Below are 18,719 nucleotides of genomic sequence, written 5' to 3'. Positions count from 1 at the left end.
TCATTACACACAGCTTAAAATGCTGCAAACCCCAAACTTCTTCAGAGCCAAAAGGCAGCTGCTTCAGTGTTTCAGATTCACTGAGGAATTAATCTTCAATGCCTTTCCTGGTTAACCCATTTTTTTCTTATTAGCAAAAGATTTTCCAATCTTTTCTAAAATTCTATGTTGTCCAAAGTACCAAACATTTCTGTAAGTGGATAATGTCCTCAATCTAAACATTTTCCTTATCTCACGATTTAGCAGAATATCTTGAAATTTAAGTATCTTATTTTCTACTGCTATCATCTAGCAGCATTAGCATTGGTTTTTGAAGACTGTGACCTTTAAATAGAATGAGATCATTTATATGCATAGCAATCGAAACACTAATGAAAAAAGTAGGGTCAGGCAATTGAATGAGTGTTCAAAAATCGAACTGGCTGTAAGCTCAAAGACAGATACATCAAATGATGTTTAAAATTTTGAAAACTGCTTTTTCATTTTTTTTTCCTGAAGGAACAGGCACAGACTATTTAGGGAGATAACACAGAGAATCTGTAAAGAATACAAACTTGGGAAGCTGCTCAGATGTTGTTGCCAAGTTGGCACAAACCCAAAAACACATTTCTATATGCCTTTCATTACTATATCTGACCATCTGGTTTCTTGGTGTTTAAATCCCTGCTAATACTAAAGAAATAACTCTAGTATTCATCCAAGTAGATTCAAAGTGAATGAAAATAAATGTCGTCATCCTATCATTACTTTAATTTATTTTGGCAGTCTTGGGATGAAGATTTTCTCATATTCAGCAAATGTTCATCATGCATACATCCACTTTGTACTGGGCTCTGTTCTCAGTGGTGTGATAAAAATGTTACTGATATATGCAAAACTCCTTCCACCAGGAGGCTTATCTTCTAATGAAGGGAATAAGAAAAAATCCAAAATAAACAGGATAAAAGTACAGTGTCTGAAGGTATTAAATGTTGCCTAAAAAAATAAAGAAGGAAAGGTTTATATATGGGGGAGGGGTGCTTACAGTTTTAAATCTGAGGACTAGGAAGTGAGAATTATTCTTTGAATAAAGATTTAAATGAGATGAGGGAGAGAGCTTCGCACATATTTGGAGAAAGAACGTTCCAGATCAAACAGGTGGTGCGAATATCCTGAGGTATTAAGATGGTCCTGTTGTAGAGGATTTGCTGTAGGAGCTAGTGAGGAAAAGCAGGGGTCCCGAGCAGGACTGAGGGAGGACTAGAGAGATAGGATCTTTGGTGGTGTGTGGATGGGGGCTGATCCTGTAACATGTACTAGACAGTCAATAAAGCATTATGGTTTTAAGGTAGAGAGGAACAGTTACTGGAGGGATTGCAGCAGGAGATCACATGGTCTAACACATTTTAACAGGATCATATGACCATAATAGGATCATAAGACTCTTTTATATAATAGGATCATTTTATATAATAGGATCTTACAACTTTCATATCACACAAAAGATTGTCCAATTTTCACACTTTCTAACAAACTTGTATACACAGCTGATTAATAAGTGATCTTTAAAAGAAAAAAGGAATCATTGAACTATTATAGATTAAGGTACTAGCTAAAACCATTCACAAAGAAACGACTTTAATTCATTTACCAGCAAGTATGGACTGAGTACCTGCTATGTGTACAATACTGTTGGCTACTGGGCAAAAGAACTCTGATCAAATGAGGTAGGCAGTAACTTAAATTAGAGGCTTTCTTTCACCATTTCCATTTCAATTCTGCTGTCTAATTTATATCATTAACTAATTATATTAAATTGAACATTGATGTAAAGGTCACTGAACCAAAGTATATAAATTAATATGTAGCATGCATGGCTAACTTCCTGAGATTTCAAATACATATTTTTTTATATTAAAATACTTTCAGAAGAAAACTGTGCACTTTAAATGTCTCATTGTTTATGCTTATTTTGTATTGCAATTTATTGTTCATTACTTCAAATTTCAGAGAGCTCCTTGATAGTCTCCTAAAACTGCCATGGAGAAACTTCTGTTAAAGATAAAGAGTGAAAGTGAAAGTGTGAATTTCACATTGGATTTTTAAAGCTTAGTTTTGGCAAATGAAATTATTTTTACTACCTCAGAGGTGCATAATTTATTAGTTGTACTTGTCTTTACCTAAAACTAACATTTATTAAGTCTCAGTAAAGAGAAAATTAGAAACACGTTTTTCAGTAAGACGATAAATGGCAAGAATAACAAACAATGCTACTCCAAGTTATTTTAGTAATTATGAAATACAAATAATGGATTAGAAGAATTTTAAGCAGATTATTTTTATCGTGATTTTCAGTATATCTTGTGATCAAGAGTCTGTATCCAACTACATTTTGTACTTAGCAGGAATCCGTCCTACTTTCACAGAGTAGGGCGTTGTCTTGCCTATGTTTCAGTGCTGTCACTAGAACTGCTGTGAGCTGTTACTGAGGCACACACCATATGCTCTAAAAATTATTTCTCCTCGAAAACTCAATAAAGATTTTGGGAACAACTATGCATATACAATTTTCATTAACAATGTCAGTTTTTAATGACTGCTTACTTGCATCTTTATTTTGAAAGAAAATTTCCAAAGGGAGTTCTCTTAATGAAGGTATGTGTGCAGGCAGAATTGCAAGTATCTCTTCTTCCCTGCTAGACTATAAGATCCAACACAACACTGCATCACGTGGTGCCTAAAATAGTGTCTTTTACATTGTAAGTCCTCCTTATATATTTGAAGTATGGACACTGGAATAGCAAAAAAAGAAGAAAAAAAATAGCACAATTTCACTCAATTACCTCTTTGTAGGAAATCTAGCAACAAAGAAAACTGATTCAGGTAGGATGGTAAGAATTTGTGAAATAGAAAAAGCTTCTGAGCAGGAATATACTGTTTCACTTAATAAATCTCAAATGAGATTACTTTAAAATATAATAGCATATGGTTATATATTTAATATTGTAGATTAAAATAAAATCAATAAAACTAATGATAACAAAATAACCAAAAATTTGGAATGGTTTCAAATATATACTATCCTATAAATTCTATTCTTTCTAATCCATCAAGGCCCAAATATACCAGGGTTATTATTGGGAGAAAAATCAACATGGGAAGGTGTAGAAGGCAGACTAGGAAATACTCAGCCAGCATGTGAGAGTGATGGATTGACATTTTACAACTGGGTAAAGACTTAAGAATTCAGGGCTTAAGAATTCCCTGAGTTGAAGCATTTTGTCAGCAATTTGAAAATATATTTAATAGTTTGACACTTTTTGATAGCAAAGATCATCTTAACCATTTCTATTTCTCCCACAGGTCCAGATACAATATCCAGTATATAACATACATGCAATAAATGCATTTGGGACGCAACCCAATTATTTTTGTTCCAAGTGCTTTTCTCACTTTCTGTATATTTATCTCTCACCAGTGCATGCTTTTATGCCAAACTCTTTCTTAAAGCCTCCAATATCTCCTTTTAATCTTCATAGTTAGTGATACACTCTATTATCCATAAGTGGAAAAATAAAATTAGGTGTTTGCTTAATATGTTTGTTGCATATAATGGAAACTCTCTAAATGTTATTGTGTTCCAGGAACTGCACTAAGTATTAATATGTTATGTGTATGCTATACTTCAATCCTCACGATAACCCCTTAAGTAAATGCTACTACCACTCCTATTTTATAGACAGAAATCTGAGGCTCGGAAAAGTCAAGCAAATTGCCCAAAGCCAGAAGCTCCTAGTTAGTGCCAAGGACCTAAATATTTCTGACTTCAAAGGCTACTATGTTATAGTTAATCAAAGTATAATTCTATAGACAGATTTTGATTTTTAAATATTCATACCTAGTACAACTGGTTTATCACCGTCAAATGTATCGACTAGTGTATCAATAAACTAGCCATTAGAGAAAAAGGGAAATAAAATAAAGTATAAAAATAAAAAGTAATGGCATAACTACCTCTACTCAGTTCCACAATCTTGAAAACTGAGTTGACTGTAACTCTTTTTGACATACTAAGTGTAACCTATTACTTTTTTTTTTTAACCTATTACTTTTGACCATATATCTGCAATGTGTTCTAACTCTGTCCCCAGCCTCTATTACAATCCCAATTGCCCTCCCAGTTTTCATCATTTGATTGGACTGCTTCAATAACTCATACCTGGTCTTCTCTTTAACTTAAGCCTGTTGTTCACATTGGCTTTAGAAGTATTTTCCTACGTGGAAAATTGAACTCGTTGATCTTAGGAATATCATTCATGATTTCCTTTACCTATTAAAAAAAAACCCTTAAAATCCTTAGACACTCTAGGCTTTTCTACACAAATCTCTAGATTTATTTTCCCCTAATATCCTTAAATGTACTTCTGCTCAAAACAACTATTCCTGTTGATGAAAACACACAAACAGAAACAACATACAAACCTTAAGATAAGTTTTAGTTGTAGCAAGCACCTAAAGAGTTTGCTCTACTTGTCCCTGAACAAGTGAAAAAGATCACCTGAAGATCCCAGCGTCACTTCTTCTCTAACCTGATTTTTAAGTCATATAAATTATTTAATAAATGTTATGAAAGAAATGAAAGAGCAACCTACACAGAATGTTTAAATACTGCTTATCAAAGTTAGCTGTTATGATTAAACTCAAGAGAGTTACTAGTTTATTTTTCAAATTATTTAACCTTGTTTTTAAAACTCATCTGTAGAGAAAGCAATTGGAAGCAATTAGTATAATTGTATTTTATATACCCTAAATATTTACCTATTGTTAAATTTCTGTATATTTATTACAGAACACTAAGGGAGAAATGGATCAACTGTGACATATCAACTGTAACAGATATCACCTAGCCACGTGAAGCAGTCACATCATTAATCCAAGCTTTCAATTTAGGATAGATGTAGCAGATGGTCCGTTCTCAAATTCTAGATGTTTTCAGAGATATAAAATAGTTTGTTTTATTTGTAAATGTTGAGATTTGATCCTCAGTGCAATTAAAAGAAACCTGCAAGAAGTTATTCAACTTGATTTGTTTAATTATGACATAACTAATTAATCTCACAAGTATCCATGCAAGTATTTTCTCAAATTGTTGGATGTGGTTCCATTCTATGCAAGAGCAATTCTCTGAGTATCAAGGCATAAAGACTGAAGCAACATGGCGAAATAAAAGTTACTATGTATTTAACAATAAGTAATACACAGTCAAAATTGGGTTAATAACAATTGTAGTAGGCATTTTATTCTTCAATTTGCTGGTACGTTTTCAAAACTGTGTTCTGGTTGTAGCTTTGATAAGAGGAGGAAGATGACTGAAATTGTGTTGATAGTAATAGGGAAGAGAAGCAGAAATACTGGTTAACATGTTACATCCATTCCTTGCTAACTAATTGTCCCGGCATTTATGCAGTTGTGAGAGGTGGAGCAAATACAACAGACACCATAACTATTGCCAGGACAGCGCTCTGGATTGCAATCAGGCCTGACAGGGGAAGCAAATCCCATGTCATGTCTTCCACTCATACCTCACGGTAGAAGGAAATTAATTTAGCATTGGGAAGACATTAGAGTGACAGCGTTATATTTACTACTTTATAGATGAGGAAAGTGAGGCTCTGAGAAAATCAAGGTTACAGGATTGGTTGGGGTGTGTCTCAGATATTCTCCCTTTCACCTTTCCTAAATTTTCCAGAACTATCATATGAAATTGTGTTGCTCCTTACAGCGTGATTCACAGCCACTGCCTCAAAACATCAATGGAACACCTGGCAGACAGAGACTTAAGTATTCTGCATATACTTTAGAATTTAACCCTTTTAACAACCCAGTAGAGACAATACTGTCTTCATTTTATAGGTGAACAAACTCAGGCTAGGAGAGATGAAGTAACTTGTCCAAGACCTGCTCATATGTGGCAGATATGGATTTGAGCTCAGTTCAGTTGGAAACCTAAGACCCCTAAGACCATGTTTTCTCTGTTATACTTTCCAGGTGCTTTCTTTAATGGTAAAGGTTGAATTTGGTTCTGGAAGTACAATTATACCTTACAATACAAGGGTGTTTATATCATTGCTAATAATTATAATAGTGTCAATATCCTTGTTAAAGACATTTAAAATATACTTTAGGCAGCAGCACTACAAAATGTAGGTTCTGAAATCCCAGGTTTCTTATTAAGGGGTTGAAGCAACTCACTTGTCTGAATAACACAAACCCAGTACAGAGTACTGAGTACAAAGATAGAGTACACCCAGGGAGCTATGAAAATTTAACTCAGCCTTAGGCCAAGAATCATCTAATGACAGGAAATGTAAAAAGAAAACCCTACACTCACAGAACACTGATAAACAAAGAACACACATAGAGTAATAAGTATGCATGCCCTCATTCTTTTTCCTTTTGACTACCCTCAGCTTTCCACATTCTTTCTACTCTGCAACTGAAATTCCTTCCCTACTAAACAACTGCATATGGAACAAAGGCTGAGCCAGGAAAAGGAAGGAAGAAGCTCATTCTACTGACCCCAAGAAGAGACGCTCATTTGTCACCAGTTTTCAAGCAGCCTGGAGCAGGGATGAAGGTTGCGCAAAATAGTGTTTGTTGAGTAAGGTGTTCAACAAATGCCCTTTAAAAACTAGGACCTGCTTAATAAAAGCAACTGTTTACTCTGAGGAGTTGCCTCCTAACAACATAAAGCTCATGTAGACAGTCTTTGGGGGAGCTAGTAGGTTTCCACAGAGGTCAGGGAAGAGATCAGGGAAAGGCCATCCTGTGAAAGGGGCTGGTAAAAATCATCACCGTCAATGAGTTGCCATTTCAGTTGTGCTTCATCCTAGGAGACTGTAGTATGTAGGACCAGTGTCTAATAAGTCAGTCAAGATCATTCTGATGTAATCAATTGTACTGGGACGTGTTGGGGATGAAACTGCAGTGCTTGTTGTCATTGAAACAACAGGGAAACTTGTGAATAAGAAGCAACTAGTACATAGCCAGTATTGTCCAAGGGAGACAATGTTATGGTTTTAGACAGCTCATGCACTTTAGTAAGATATATTCCCAGCAGGATATAAACATCTCCATTTAGAGAACTCAAAAATGTGTTGTAATTCTAGGGATCCAACAGAACTATGGACCTAAAACTTCCTTGACAAAATGGACTTTACTAGGAGAGACTGGTTGAAACAACAGATGGATTGCTCTTTTTCCCAGGAGGGCTAAAATCAAGAGCTTTTCACTCATATTTTCTTCACAGATTCTAACAGCACTGTAGACCAATTAAAAAGTCCTTATCCATCTCATTTAAAAGCAATTATTAAATCTCCCACTGTAAAATAATAAGTTAAGACTTTCATTAAATAGATCATTTTACCAGAGCCTGATTCTATTTTGGTGAAATTAGAAAATTAAGTTCAAGAGTCTACAAAACTGAAGCCGGCACTCTGGACCCTTTTTGATTCTACTGAGGAATCAGCTCCTCCATTTGAGTCTTTAATTTAAACAAAAACCAGTCACTTATAACTTTATAAGTATTACAGTTAATATTGTATATTATACGAATCTTATTGGTACAGAAGTATAGCTCAGTGATACAGATAAGAAATTCATAGCTCACATCAGAATAAAGAAAGGACAGATTTTAATAGAAAAGAAAATGTCTTACTTGTTTAAGAATGTCTTGTTTCTGCGCATGCAAGGAAAGAAAGAATACATGCGTTAAGGTAAGATAATTTATACTTATCATCTCATATTGCTGATAATTTAACTAAAAAGTCAAGTTTACACATTGATTTTAAAGCATACCCTAGATCCATGGGTCTAAAAATGTGGTTCGAAAATAGCAGCTTCAGCATCAGCTGGGAAACTGATGAAAACAGAAAATTCTGAGCCCCATTCCAGAAACTAAGGTGAGGAGGCAACAACCTCTGTTTTAAGAAGACCCCCCAGGTGATTCTGATGCCAGCTAAAATTTGAGAATCACTGAATCAATCAATCTTAGAATGTAATAAGCAAACAGTTCTAATTGACATGAGATAAATATAATGAATAACACATACAGTATAATTAAAACCTTCCAGAGAAGAATGTGAAAACATAACAGCATATATATAGATAAATTTGATTATACTTATTCCCCACTCCTATTTCCTTCTATTAGAATAACATACCCAGCCTCTCTCCACCCCTTTAAAGACAAATATCTTTCTATACATAAGCCACTGCTTAATTTCTTCCCATCTATTTAGATGTCAATGAAATAATTTGGTGTGGAATTTGGAATCCAGGGAAAAAATATTTATATATGCAATGCCAAACTGATTCTTTCTCATAGTATAAAATTCGATGACTCTCATGAATCAGTTACATCTGAGATGTTCTGAGTGTGTTTTACTATGAACCTTCTCACAAGGACTGGATGGCCACTACAATCTACCTGTAATCGTACTCTTTATATTGTCCACATAAGATTAGGTGGAAACTGATAGGCATCTCTTACCTTGTAGAGCATGAGTCGGTAATAATTATGTGCAATGGAACAATGTTGTGCTCATTACAGAAGCAATGCAATGCTTGCAATGACATGCAATGTCATTCAGTGCATGTGAAATACCTTTCCCTTCCCCTTATCCTTCTCATCTCCTCAGGTCTTCCCTCTCATTCTAATGGCCTAGCCAATTAAGTGAAGAGGAAACGTCTTAGACTGGGATCCCAGACAACCAGATTTCAACTACAGTTATTGTCACAAACCTAGATGGTTAATCTTGGGAAAGTCATTTTACTTTTTTTTTTTTTTTTTTTTTTTGCGGTACGCGGGCCTCTCACTGCTGTGGCCCCTGCCGTCGTGGAGCACAGGCTCCGGACATGCAGGCTCAGCGGCCATGGCTCACGGGCCCAGCCGCTCCGCGGCCTGTGGGATCTTCCCGGACCGTGGCACGAACCCGTGTCCTCTGAATCGGCAGGCGGACTCTCAACCACTGCGCCACCAGGAAAGCCCCATTTTACTTTTCTTAAGATGAGTTTCTTTACTTAAAAACTTTATAATCATATTTGTTTGGTTATCTCAACACCTTTCTCAAGTTTTTATTCTTAAAGAATCTTTAAAGCCATTGTTTAAATTTATATTTTATGAGTCTGTCATTTATTTCCTCATAGAAATTAAAAATAAATGAGTCATCCATATATTACACAATATTTCTCCTCTATTCAAATAGACTTAAACAGGTCACATTTTCATTGGATTAAGCTTTTATACACAGAGCTTTTATAATTCAGTAGTTCAAGTGAATCATAAGAAAAATAATGCATCTACTATTTAAGCAGCTTTACTTTGTAAAGGGGAGAAGCAATTTTAAAAGACATTTAGGTTGTTTTCTCTTTGTAAATACATTTTATATGGATGATACAAGCCACCTCCATTTTAGAAAACAAAGTATTAGTCATTTACTCCAAAGCAAGACTAGATTAATCACTTTTCTTGTACAACTGAACATCAATTAGGTAGTCACTCGTCTATGCCTACTTTGGGCTCAACTTGACCAGTCAATAGAGAGTGGTAACTGCACATGTGAGTTGACAGTATGAATTATTTCCTACTATTAAAGTAACCTTTTATAAACTTGATGAAGGCATGTACTCAACAGAATCTCTAGGCCTTAAAGATTTATTTCTAAAACTGAATATTCCTAAATATTTCCTATTAGCTTTTGTAAAATACATACTAGTGTTTAAAAGACTCATAAAAACTTTAAATTTTTCTCCTGACGGGAAAATACCTATCAGCTTTAAAATTTGAGAGTGATTTCACTTTTAAATTAGAAATACTTTTGGGTCCTAATGAGATCTAACTTTTTTGTTTTTCAACTGTCATTATTTTAATAATGCACTTCAAGAGCAGACCTGTGCACTTATGGAGAGGTATTACATTATTGAAAAGGCTGACATCATATGTGTGTCTAACAATGAATCTAGTAATTACCTCAATAAATCCAGTACATGGTGACTAATAATCCCCATGAAACATATAATATCAGTAAGACTAAGTCTTGAGAGTCCTTTAAATAAGAAATAATTGAAACAAACAAGATCACGTTCCAACTGAATTTATAGCCGACAGCTATCTTTAGGGGGAAAAAACTGTTTTTCTCTCTGTATGTAGATTAGATAACATGCATGTTTTCAACTATGATTGGGAAATGTAAATATTAATGAATTTTTGGGGTCTTACAGCAATTCAGTAAAGCTGTCATCTTTACCTTTCCAACCCTGCTTTCTTGGTCTTCGAGATTTTCAGTTCTACCAATTTATCTGCCAACATTCTTTCTCTCACTCTAAAGCATCTAGGAAAATGAAATGTGAGGAAAATGTAGGCCAGATGCCTGCTTTTTTCCCTCATGATATAGGCAAATGGGAGTAGCTTTAAATTGTCTATTTTCTGCATCATTTGTAGGCACTAAACATTAACTTTATTTTTAAAAAAGAAAATAAATCTTAGGTTAAAGAGCTTTAAAAAGTATAATTGTGTATTAGAATGCAGACAGAATAAAAATATGGATGGAAAAATAGTAAATATTGGAGTAAGAATAGTAAGTACTGGAAATACTAAAAGGAAATTATAAAACAATATGAACATTTTGAGGTCAGAATTTAGAGATTCGGTTTTGACTAAAATGTTAGTTCTATGAATCCCAGAGAAGTTAAATATTAAGGATAGCCAAGAACTGTGCTTTTGTAAACATTCAAAACCACAATGGTAACGAAAACAAAAAACAGATCACATTTTAATCAGCAAACAAATCTATCTAATGAATGGCTAGATAATATATCCAGGCAAAAGAGTCTTCTACAAAGGGCAGTTTCTTTTAGCTCCCATGCAACCCAACTGTCACTTGGTGAAGCTGCAAAAGAACTTACAGCAATGATGATCAAACATTTAATATGTAACATTTCTCAGCTAACCTTGTCTTAAAGACAAGGTTATTAACAAATAATTAGGGAGGGAAAGACATTCATTCAAGTAAGATGCTTCAAAGCAATTGACAGGACATCAAGTTTTTACAGGGAGAGATTCATAAGCTTATTGGTAACAGGCTAAAACAAGATAAGGAGAAAAAAATTCCTCTCTTTGTAGCCAAGCCTGCTCTTTAAAGTAAGAGACCACTTAAAGCCATCACAGAATCTTTCTTCAGTCAAGGGAATACTGCCTGCCCCATGCCAATGTTCATTTGGGGTTAACATCTGTATGTCAGAGAGAGAGAGAGTCAGACACACTTTCTCTCCCGTTCTAAAACTGTTTTCTGACTTTTAGGAAAAGAACCTAGCATATATTATAAATAATCTATACACTTCCAAGCACACAATATAGAAATGTTCTTTTCATTAGCAAAATGCTTTTGAGTGAAAAAAGTAGTACACCATTTAATGTATCTTCCAGAATAGCATTTCATTATGAATTTCATTTTGTATATGAATATCTATTTCCAAGGATTCTTTATTAAGAAATCCCTCCCCCAAACATCTATATGAAACTTAAATAAAGAAAAAAGGTTTTACCCCTTCAGGATTATACTTTGCAAGCACACCATTACCATGGAATTCTTCAAGAACGTCTTTTAATTTCTTTGTAGAATCTATAAGAAATAGAAAACACACAAATTATTTACATATGCTACTGTGGTTATATAATACAGTCCAGAAACAAAGACTTCTTAAAATATAAATAAATATCACCAGATATTAAATTTTAAGACAAACATGCAAAATGTTCTTTACCATTTTTGAAGGGCTATCTAATTGGAAAAGGCAATCACAAAAAAAGAAACAGGGGAACTCCCTGGCAGTCCAGTGGTTAGCACTCGGTGCTTTCACGGCCCAGGGCCAGGTTCAATCCCTGATCAGGGAACTAAAATCCCACAAGCTGCACTGCAGGACCAAAAAAACCCCAAACAAACAGGAAAAAGTATGTTTTGACCAAGAATGGGGACACTGCCTATGTATTATACGAATTAATGTGCAAATAAATGAATAGGTAGCATGCTTCTTCCCTGTTTCTTTTGATAACATAACTTCTAAATTAATGAAATAGTCTTAGTTTTTTAAAAAAAATAGGTATTCTTTGTTAAACTTAACAATACACAGTGCATTTTTCAAGAATCAGTCTATTAACTAATAATAGCCCTGCTGAATAAATAAGAAAAATAGAATCCATTCAGAGGCAAACTATAGATCTTAGTATTTTGCAGGCATTTTTAGAGAGAATTTTCTAAACATACATAAAGCTCAACTTATTTTATATCAATTAAGAAAAAAGTTTAGATGTTATGAAAAGTATTTTAAATTATGTTTTGTCAAAATTTTTATAATTTTCAGGAGTTTCATCATATTAATATGGTAACAAAAGAATCTTAATGCATGAAATAATGTCATGGAAGAACACAAATATTATGAGACTTAAAAATTATATATAAATATAATAAAATATATGTATTCAATCTACTAACATAATGTTCTCATAGTTATCAAAATATAATTTTCACTAAGAAATCTCAGAATTATATATTTAAATGAGAGGAAAACAACACCTAACAAATACTGCTGTCATTTCAATACTCAATCAGTTTAAATAACAGTGATAAAAACAGCTTGAAATTAAAATGTGGGAAATAAAAGATTCTTAGTTTCCTATTAGGAAACAGGGCATGGATATTATTTCCTAGCATTTGAATATAATCTTTCCTGCCTACCTCCTAAGACTCAGTGATTTTTGAATCATCATAAAACATGTTCCAGTTCCCAGAAAACTAATTTACAAATGAGCTTTTGAAACACTCTTTAAAAATTCACTCTTAGACGCCCATCAAATGCATCATGCCTGTATTTTATAAATTATACTTTCATTTGTATTTATACATTTGTTTCTTTATACAGTAAATCCTGTTTAGTTTTATATGTATGTGACTGTATTTTTTTATTGTGATAAAATTCACACAACACAAGTTTACCACTTTAATAACCATTTTAAAGTATACAATTCAGTGGTTCATTAGTATATTCACAATGCTGTGCAACCATCACCACTATCTATTTCCAGAACATTTTCTTCATCCCCAAAAGAAACCCCAAAACCCTGGACTTTTCATACAAATGGAATTATATAATGTATTGTCTTTGTGTTTGACTTCTTTCACTTAGCATAAAGTTAATGTAAGTTGTAGCATGTGTCAGTAGTTCATTCCTCTTTACAGGTAAAAAATATTCCATTTTATGAATATACCACATTTTGCTTATTCATTCATCAGCTGATGTGCATTTGAGCTGTTTCCATGAATAATGATGCTATGAACATTAGCGTATACATGTTTTTGTTCAAATACATGCTTCAGTTCTCTTGGGTATACGCCTAAGAGGAGAATTGCTGGGTCATATGGTATTTCTATGTTTAACGTTTTGAGGAACCGCCAAACAGATTTTCACAGGGCTGTACTATTTTACGTCACTATCAGCAACGTATGAGGGTTCCAGTTTTTCTGTATCTTTGCCAACACTTGTTATTTTTTAGTTTTTTAATTAAAGCCATCCTATGGATATAAAATGGTTTTGATTTGCACTTGAGTAGTCATTTACTAATGACTAATGATCTTGAACACCTCTTCACGTGATTATTGGCCATTGGACCATTTTTTAACTGGGTTGTTTGTCTTTTTGTTGAGATTCTCTGGGTGTGTGTGTGTGTGTGTGTGTGTGTGTGTGTGTGTGTGCACGCACTATAACAGATTCCTATATATAAATATTTTTCATTATATATCTTGCCAGCACTTTCAATACTGTGATCAAAGTTAATTTGTTATTCTGTGTCCCTTGCTAAATTGAAGGTTTCCCTATGGAAGAAAAAGCACATATTCATTTTTGCACAGCATTCAATTTATTACAAAGCTGGAACAATAGAATTGCAATAAATATTGGGATTGAAATAATCACAACTATTCCTAAAATACAACAAATTACAGTAATTGCTTTGATGTGTACCTTGGCAGAAACTTATACTACTTCAGAGACCAGGTGCTATATTAAAAAGAGACATGAAGCTGACTCCTTACTCCCAAATCCTTTTCTGGGGATGATAAAGCACTATTCTAAGTTAGCAGAACACCTTTTACTTCCTCTTGTTTATAGATGTAGATTCAGACCCTTCTGTACATACCTACAGAGACATACATATATAGACGTGTAAATCCTGGAATAATATATCCCAATAGACTATTTTAAACATAGCTTGGCTCCATGATAAAACTTAAGGGGAAGAAGATACCACCTGAAGATGGGCTTTTCATTTCACATATGCATAGGAATACACAATCAGTAATCATTTATAAATGCCCTGGAGAAAACAACAGCCTTCAAAATTATTCACGTCACTTTTTAACAGTTTACTGGTCATAGTTTACACTGGAATATTCTTAGTGGGAGACCGCTAGGAATAAATTAATGAATTAAGAGCCAAAATCTCTATTTCTGTGACTGCATTTTCCATGAGCCGAGGCTCAGTGATGATCTTGGTCTGGGACAATTTAAGAAGCTCTGATTCATATTCAGATGAATCACCATCAACTCAACTTGCTCCTTTTCCAATTCTCAAGTTCCATTTTTAACATCTTGACATCTGAAGTTTACCCACAATCCAATTCCCACTTCACAATCTAGTTTAGAACCTGGAGCCTTATCTTGCTCTTCTATTCACGTCCCAGTAAACTCTTTGGGTCCAACCTCCCTGAGACTAAAGTCTTGACTTTTCCAGCCAATCTTCTATAGATGGAGATCGTACATGGAACATCAGAGGGTTCCAGATATCTTGCCTTAGCCCTGTATTATTTAAACAGAATTCCCTTACGTAAACTGTCTACATATCTGCTTGGATTCCCAAATTGCACTGGATTGTGAAATACCTACTGCTGTGTTCTAGTATCTTTATAGGAACACACACTTATTTTGTAACTCAATTGCTTTTCTGAATTTGTTCCTATTACCTATCATCATAAACATTCCTAACTTTTGATTATAATCAACTGTCTGTCCAAAACAACATTGGGCGGGAATTCCCAGCAGCCCAGTGGGCGGAACATTGTGCTTCCACTGCAAGGGGCACAGATTTGATCTTTGGTACGGGAACTAAGGTCCTGCAAACCACATGGCTTGGTCAAAAAACAAAAGCAAAAATACACTGGGACAGCAAAGAGAAGAAAGGATGCATAACTATGTCCAACCTACCCACTAGTACAAGACATACCAAGGAAGTGACACCTAGATGAATAGATAGTAGTTGAGTGAAAGACATCGTTTCAGTCATATTTGAGCTAATACTGGAACTTCAAGTATGAGAGCACAGTGACAGATTCTGGGCTGAGAAATCCAAGCAGGAAGCCAGACAGGCAGGCAGCTGTGAACCGGGAGATCAATTCACCGTTAATACGTATTTGTAATGGGACAAAGGTCCGGCTTCCAAAAAAGATTGGCAACTGAAATGCCAGGCAGCCAGGTTAAAACAGCTGCTTTAACCCTTGGGATAAGGGATTAGGACATATGCTCAGCACAAACTATTGGGTCTCCTAGAAAGCAAAGGAGGATCATGACGAGGCAATTCTGAAATAGAGGGCTAATTGCAGAGTCAACAATGCTTGCCTTGGCTACTAGGGCAGAAAACTTAGAGAAGAACACTGGATACCAATGGCTGCCTTCTGACTAGCATATCCATCTTACGAGGAAGTAATTTAATGTTATTAACCACAACAAAGAGAACACATTTTAGGTTGTCTTTTCCATCACTCTCAGCATCATCTAAAAAGTAAGGTGGTACTAAGCCCAAAAGCAGGAGTAATTCTGTTGTGCAAACACTTTTGATATATGCTGAAATGGAGGAAATCTACCTGGGGATTGAGAGAGGAGATTCTGGCTTGTCTTTCTAGCACCTGCTCTAGTGCATGAGTCGCCCCAGAGGTCCTCTAGAGTACTCGCTCCCTGTGAATCCTCTCATGTTTGGCTAAGTCACATAATATTCAATGCCATGAGAGTTAAAGTAGCTACATTTCAGAAATGTTCAGTTAGGAATATTCTGAATGTGTACATGATTTTCAAGGAAAATTTAAATCCTTTCATATAATTCTGACATAAAAGTAAATTGAAAAGTAAATTGAAATTGGCAATGATTAGAAAATAGAAGAAGCAAGCTAATGGGTCCTAAAGAATGCTACATAAAAAAATAGAACACTTTTAGTTTACTTCCTATCTCTTTAGGTGTCTGTTGCATCTTGAATAAGCTTCCCTTGTGATTTTACTGCCTCTTTGCTTCTTTATTCCAAAAAACTCAACATGTGTTTGTCAGATTAATTGCAAAGGCCCCATGGAGTAATGGAAAGATTTAAAGCCAGATAAATTTGGATTTGAGTCTTGGCTCCAGAACTCTTGGCTGAATGTCCCTGGGCATATATTTAACCTCTCTGTGGCTCAGTTTTCTAATACTTGAAATTGGAATAATGATACAGACCTTGAAATAGTGTGTCTAGCAAAGTGTCTAGTGCCCAGTAGATTCCTGTTCCTTTGTTCCATCCTAAACAGACTTCAAACACATCATCATCATTCAATATTTCCTTTTGTCTTTGAATTGAAGCACAATTGGCATCATAGATGTCTCAAAATATGATCCAAACGTACCTAGAGATATTTATTTTCTGTGCCTTGCATATTTACAATTCAATATATAGACATCCAATTCCCACGGTATCTCATGATTCCAGAGTCCTTCCTTTTCTCATTATGTTCTTTTTGCCAGCATTCCCTTCAATGTCAAATGAAGTTCAAGCATAATATATGCCATAGTTTACCTGCCACCTTGTCTGCAAAACTTCTCACGGCCACCTTCAACTACAGCAGACAGCAATTTGCCCTGTGTGGAACTCCTCATAATAATTCTCTTAGAATCTATACTCGATTTATGCATTGAGTACTATTAACACTATGAATTAAAGTTTGCATGTGTAGAGTGTTTTGGAGATTGCAAAGTGTTTGATCTTCTTATGTCATTTAAAACTCAAAATTGGGCTTCCCTGGTGGCGCAGTGGTTGAGAGTCCGCCTGCCGATGCAGGGGCCACGGGTTCGTGCCCCGGTGCGGGAAGATCCCACATGCTGCAGAGCGGTTGGGCCCGTAAGCCATGGCCGCTGAGCCTGTGCTCCGCAATGGGAGAGGCCATAACAGTGAGGGGTCTGCGTACCGCAAAAAAACAAACAAACGCATTGAATACACCCAACCTAGCAAACATCATAGCATAGCATAGCCTAATGAAGATGTGGTCACAACATTTACATTAACGTACGACTGGGCAAAATCATCAAACGCAAAAACAATTTTATAGTAAAGTATTGAATATCTCGTGTAATTTATTGAACATTTACCGAAAGTGAAAAAACAGAATGGTTGTATGCGTAGAGAATGGTTCTAATTACATGGGTTGTTAACCCTTGCAATCCCATGGCTGAGTGAGAGCTACAGCTTACTGCTGCTACCTGGCATCATGGGAGAGTAATGTACTACATATGGCTGGCCTGGAAAGAGATCAAAATCTAAAATTCAAAGTACAGTTTCTATTGAATATATATTTCTTTTGCACCACCATAAAGTCAAAAAATCATTAAATTAACCCATCGTAAGTTGAGAACCATCTGTAAATGATACAAAATTAAATTTGATAATTAACATTTCCCTTAGCTACATATAGTACTTAAAATCAGCAAAAGAGCTTTATCTTTGTCTAACCACAACAGTTTTGTTTTTAAACCAGCGGTACTCAAACCTGGATCCATCTTACGATCACCTGAGTAATTTTTAAAATACACTGATGCCTGGGCCCAAAACACAGTGATACAGATTGCATTGGTCTGGGGTGGATCTCAGACATAAGGATTTTTAAATAAGGATTTTTAAAAAGCTCCTCACATGATTCTCATATTCAGGTAAGGTTGAATTAACCATTGCTCTGATTCTTAAAAAAGATACACAAAGAAACAGAGTTAATCAGCAAATTTTTCCTGCTATATTTTCCTATATATGTATATATATTTTGTCTGGTTGTTTCTCAGTGGGCTTCTATCAGGGAAACAAAAACTTATTAGAACATTTTACATAAAAATTTTTCTACTCTCACCTCCGGACACAATGGCAAAAAATAGTATTTTGAAATTCCAGAAGTTGACATTGCTATTAATGCAATTCCTCAGGCGATACAGAAGATGCTCTACTTAAATTGTAGTCAGCAGCAGAAAAGAAACACCTACAGCAGTATTGAATAAAACATTTGGAGAACTAGTCATCAAGAGACAGAAGTTCACATCTACTTGCGTGAAAATTTTAATAAAACTACCAAGAGACTGAAAAAAAAAGGGTAACTATTGCTAAAAAAAAGTCACACTGTAGCACCTTATATGCTAGTTGAAATCTATACACTTGGATTTTAAAATACACCCTAAGAAGAATATTCTAATGATACAACTACACTAGGAAAAGATGTAAAATAATCTCTTAAGGTGTCCTTAGTATAAGTTTCCTCTCCACGTGTTCTTGCAAGTTCTTGGGATCATTGTTAACTTGAAAAGACAATGGCCATAATATCTTCCAGAAAAGGGCTATACACATTGCAGTAGC

The 18,719-nt window shown here is 34.9% G+C and overlaps 1 protein-coding gene across 6 annotated transcripts in view; it reads right to left on the bottom strand.

Annotated features, from left to right (window-relative positions):
• DGKB (diacylglycerol kinase beta) overlaps positions 1 to 18,719 on the bottom strand; it is a 645,730-nt gene that overhangs the window by 539,540 nt on the left and 87,471 nt on the right. For 3 of the 6 annotated variants that reach the window (XM_065884106.1, XM_065884107.1, XM_065884111.1), the window contains exons 2-3: positions 11,584 to 11,660; positions 7,697 to 7,717 (exon numbers count right to left, since the gene is read on the bottom strand). In XM_065884106.1, the coding sequence (XP_065740178.1) occupies positions 7,697 to 7,717; positions 11,584 to 11,660 (98 nt within the window). The remainder of the gene's footprint in view (positions 1 to 7,696; positions 7,718 to 11,583; positions 11,661 to 18,719) is intronic. The other 3 variants (XM_065884108.1, XM_065884110.1, XM_065884112.1) reach the window with 1 other exon arrangement.

This window comes from Phocoena phocoena, chromosome 9 (assembly GCF_963924675.1).
Source record: "Phocoena phocoena chromosome 9, mPhoPho1.1, whole genome shotgun sequence".
In the NCBI taxonomy this organism is placed as follows: Eukaryota; Metazoa; Chordata; class Mammalia; order Artiodactyla; family Phocoenidae; genus Phocoena; species Phocoena phocoena.
The sequence above is the reverse complement of the archived record's forward strand: the minus strand, read 5'-3'. Positions and strand labels throughout refer to the sequence as shown.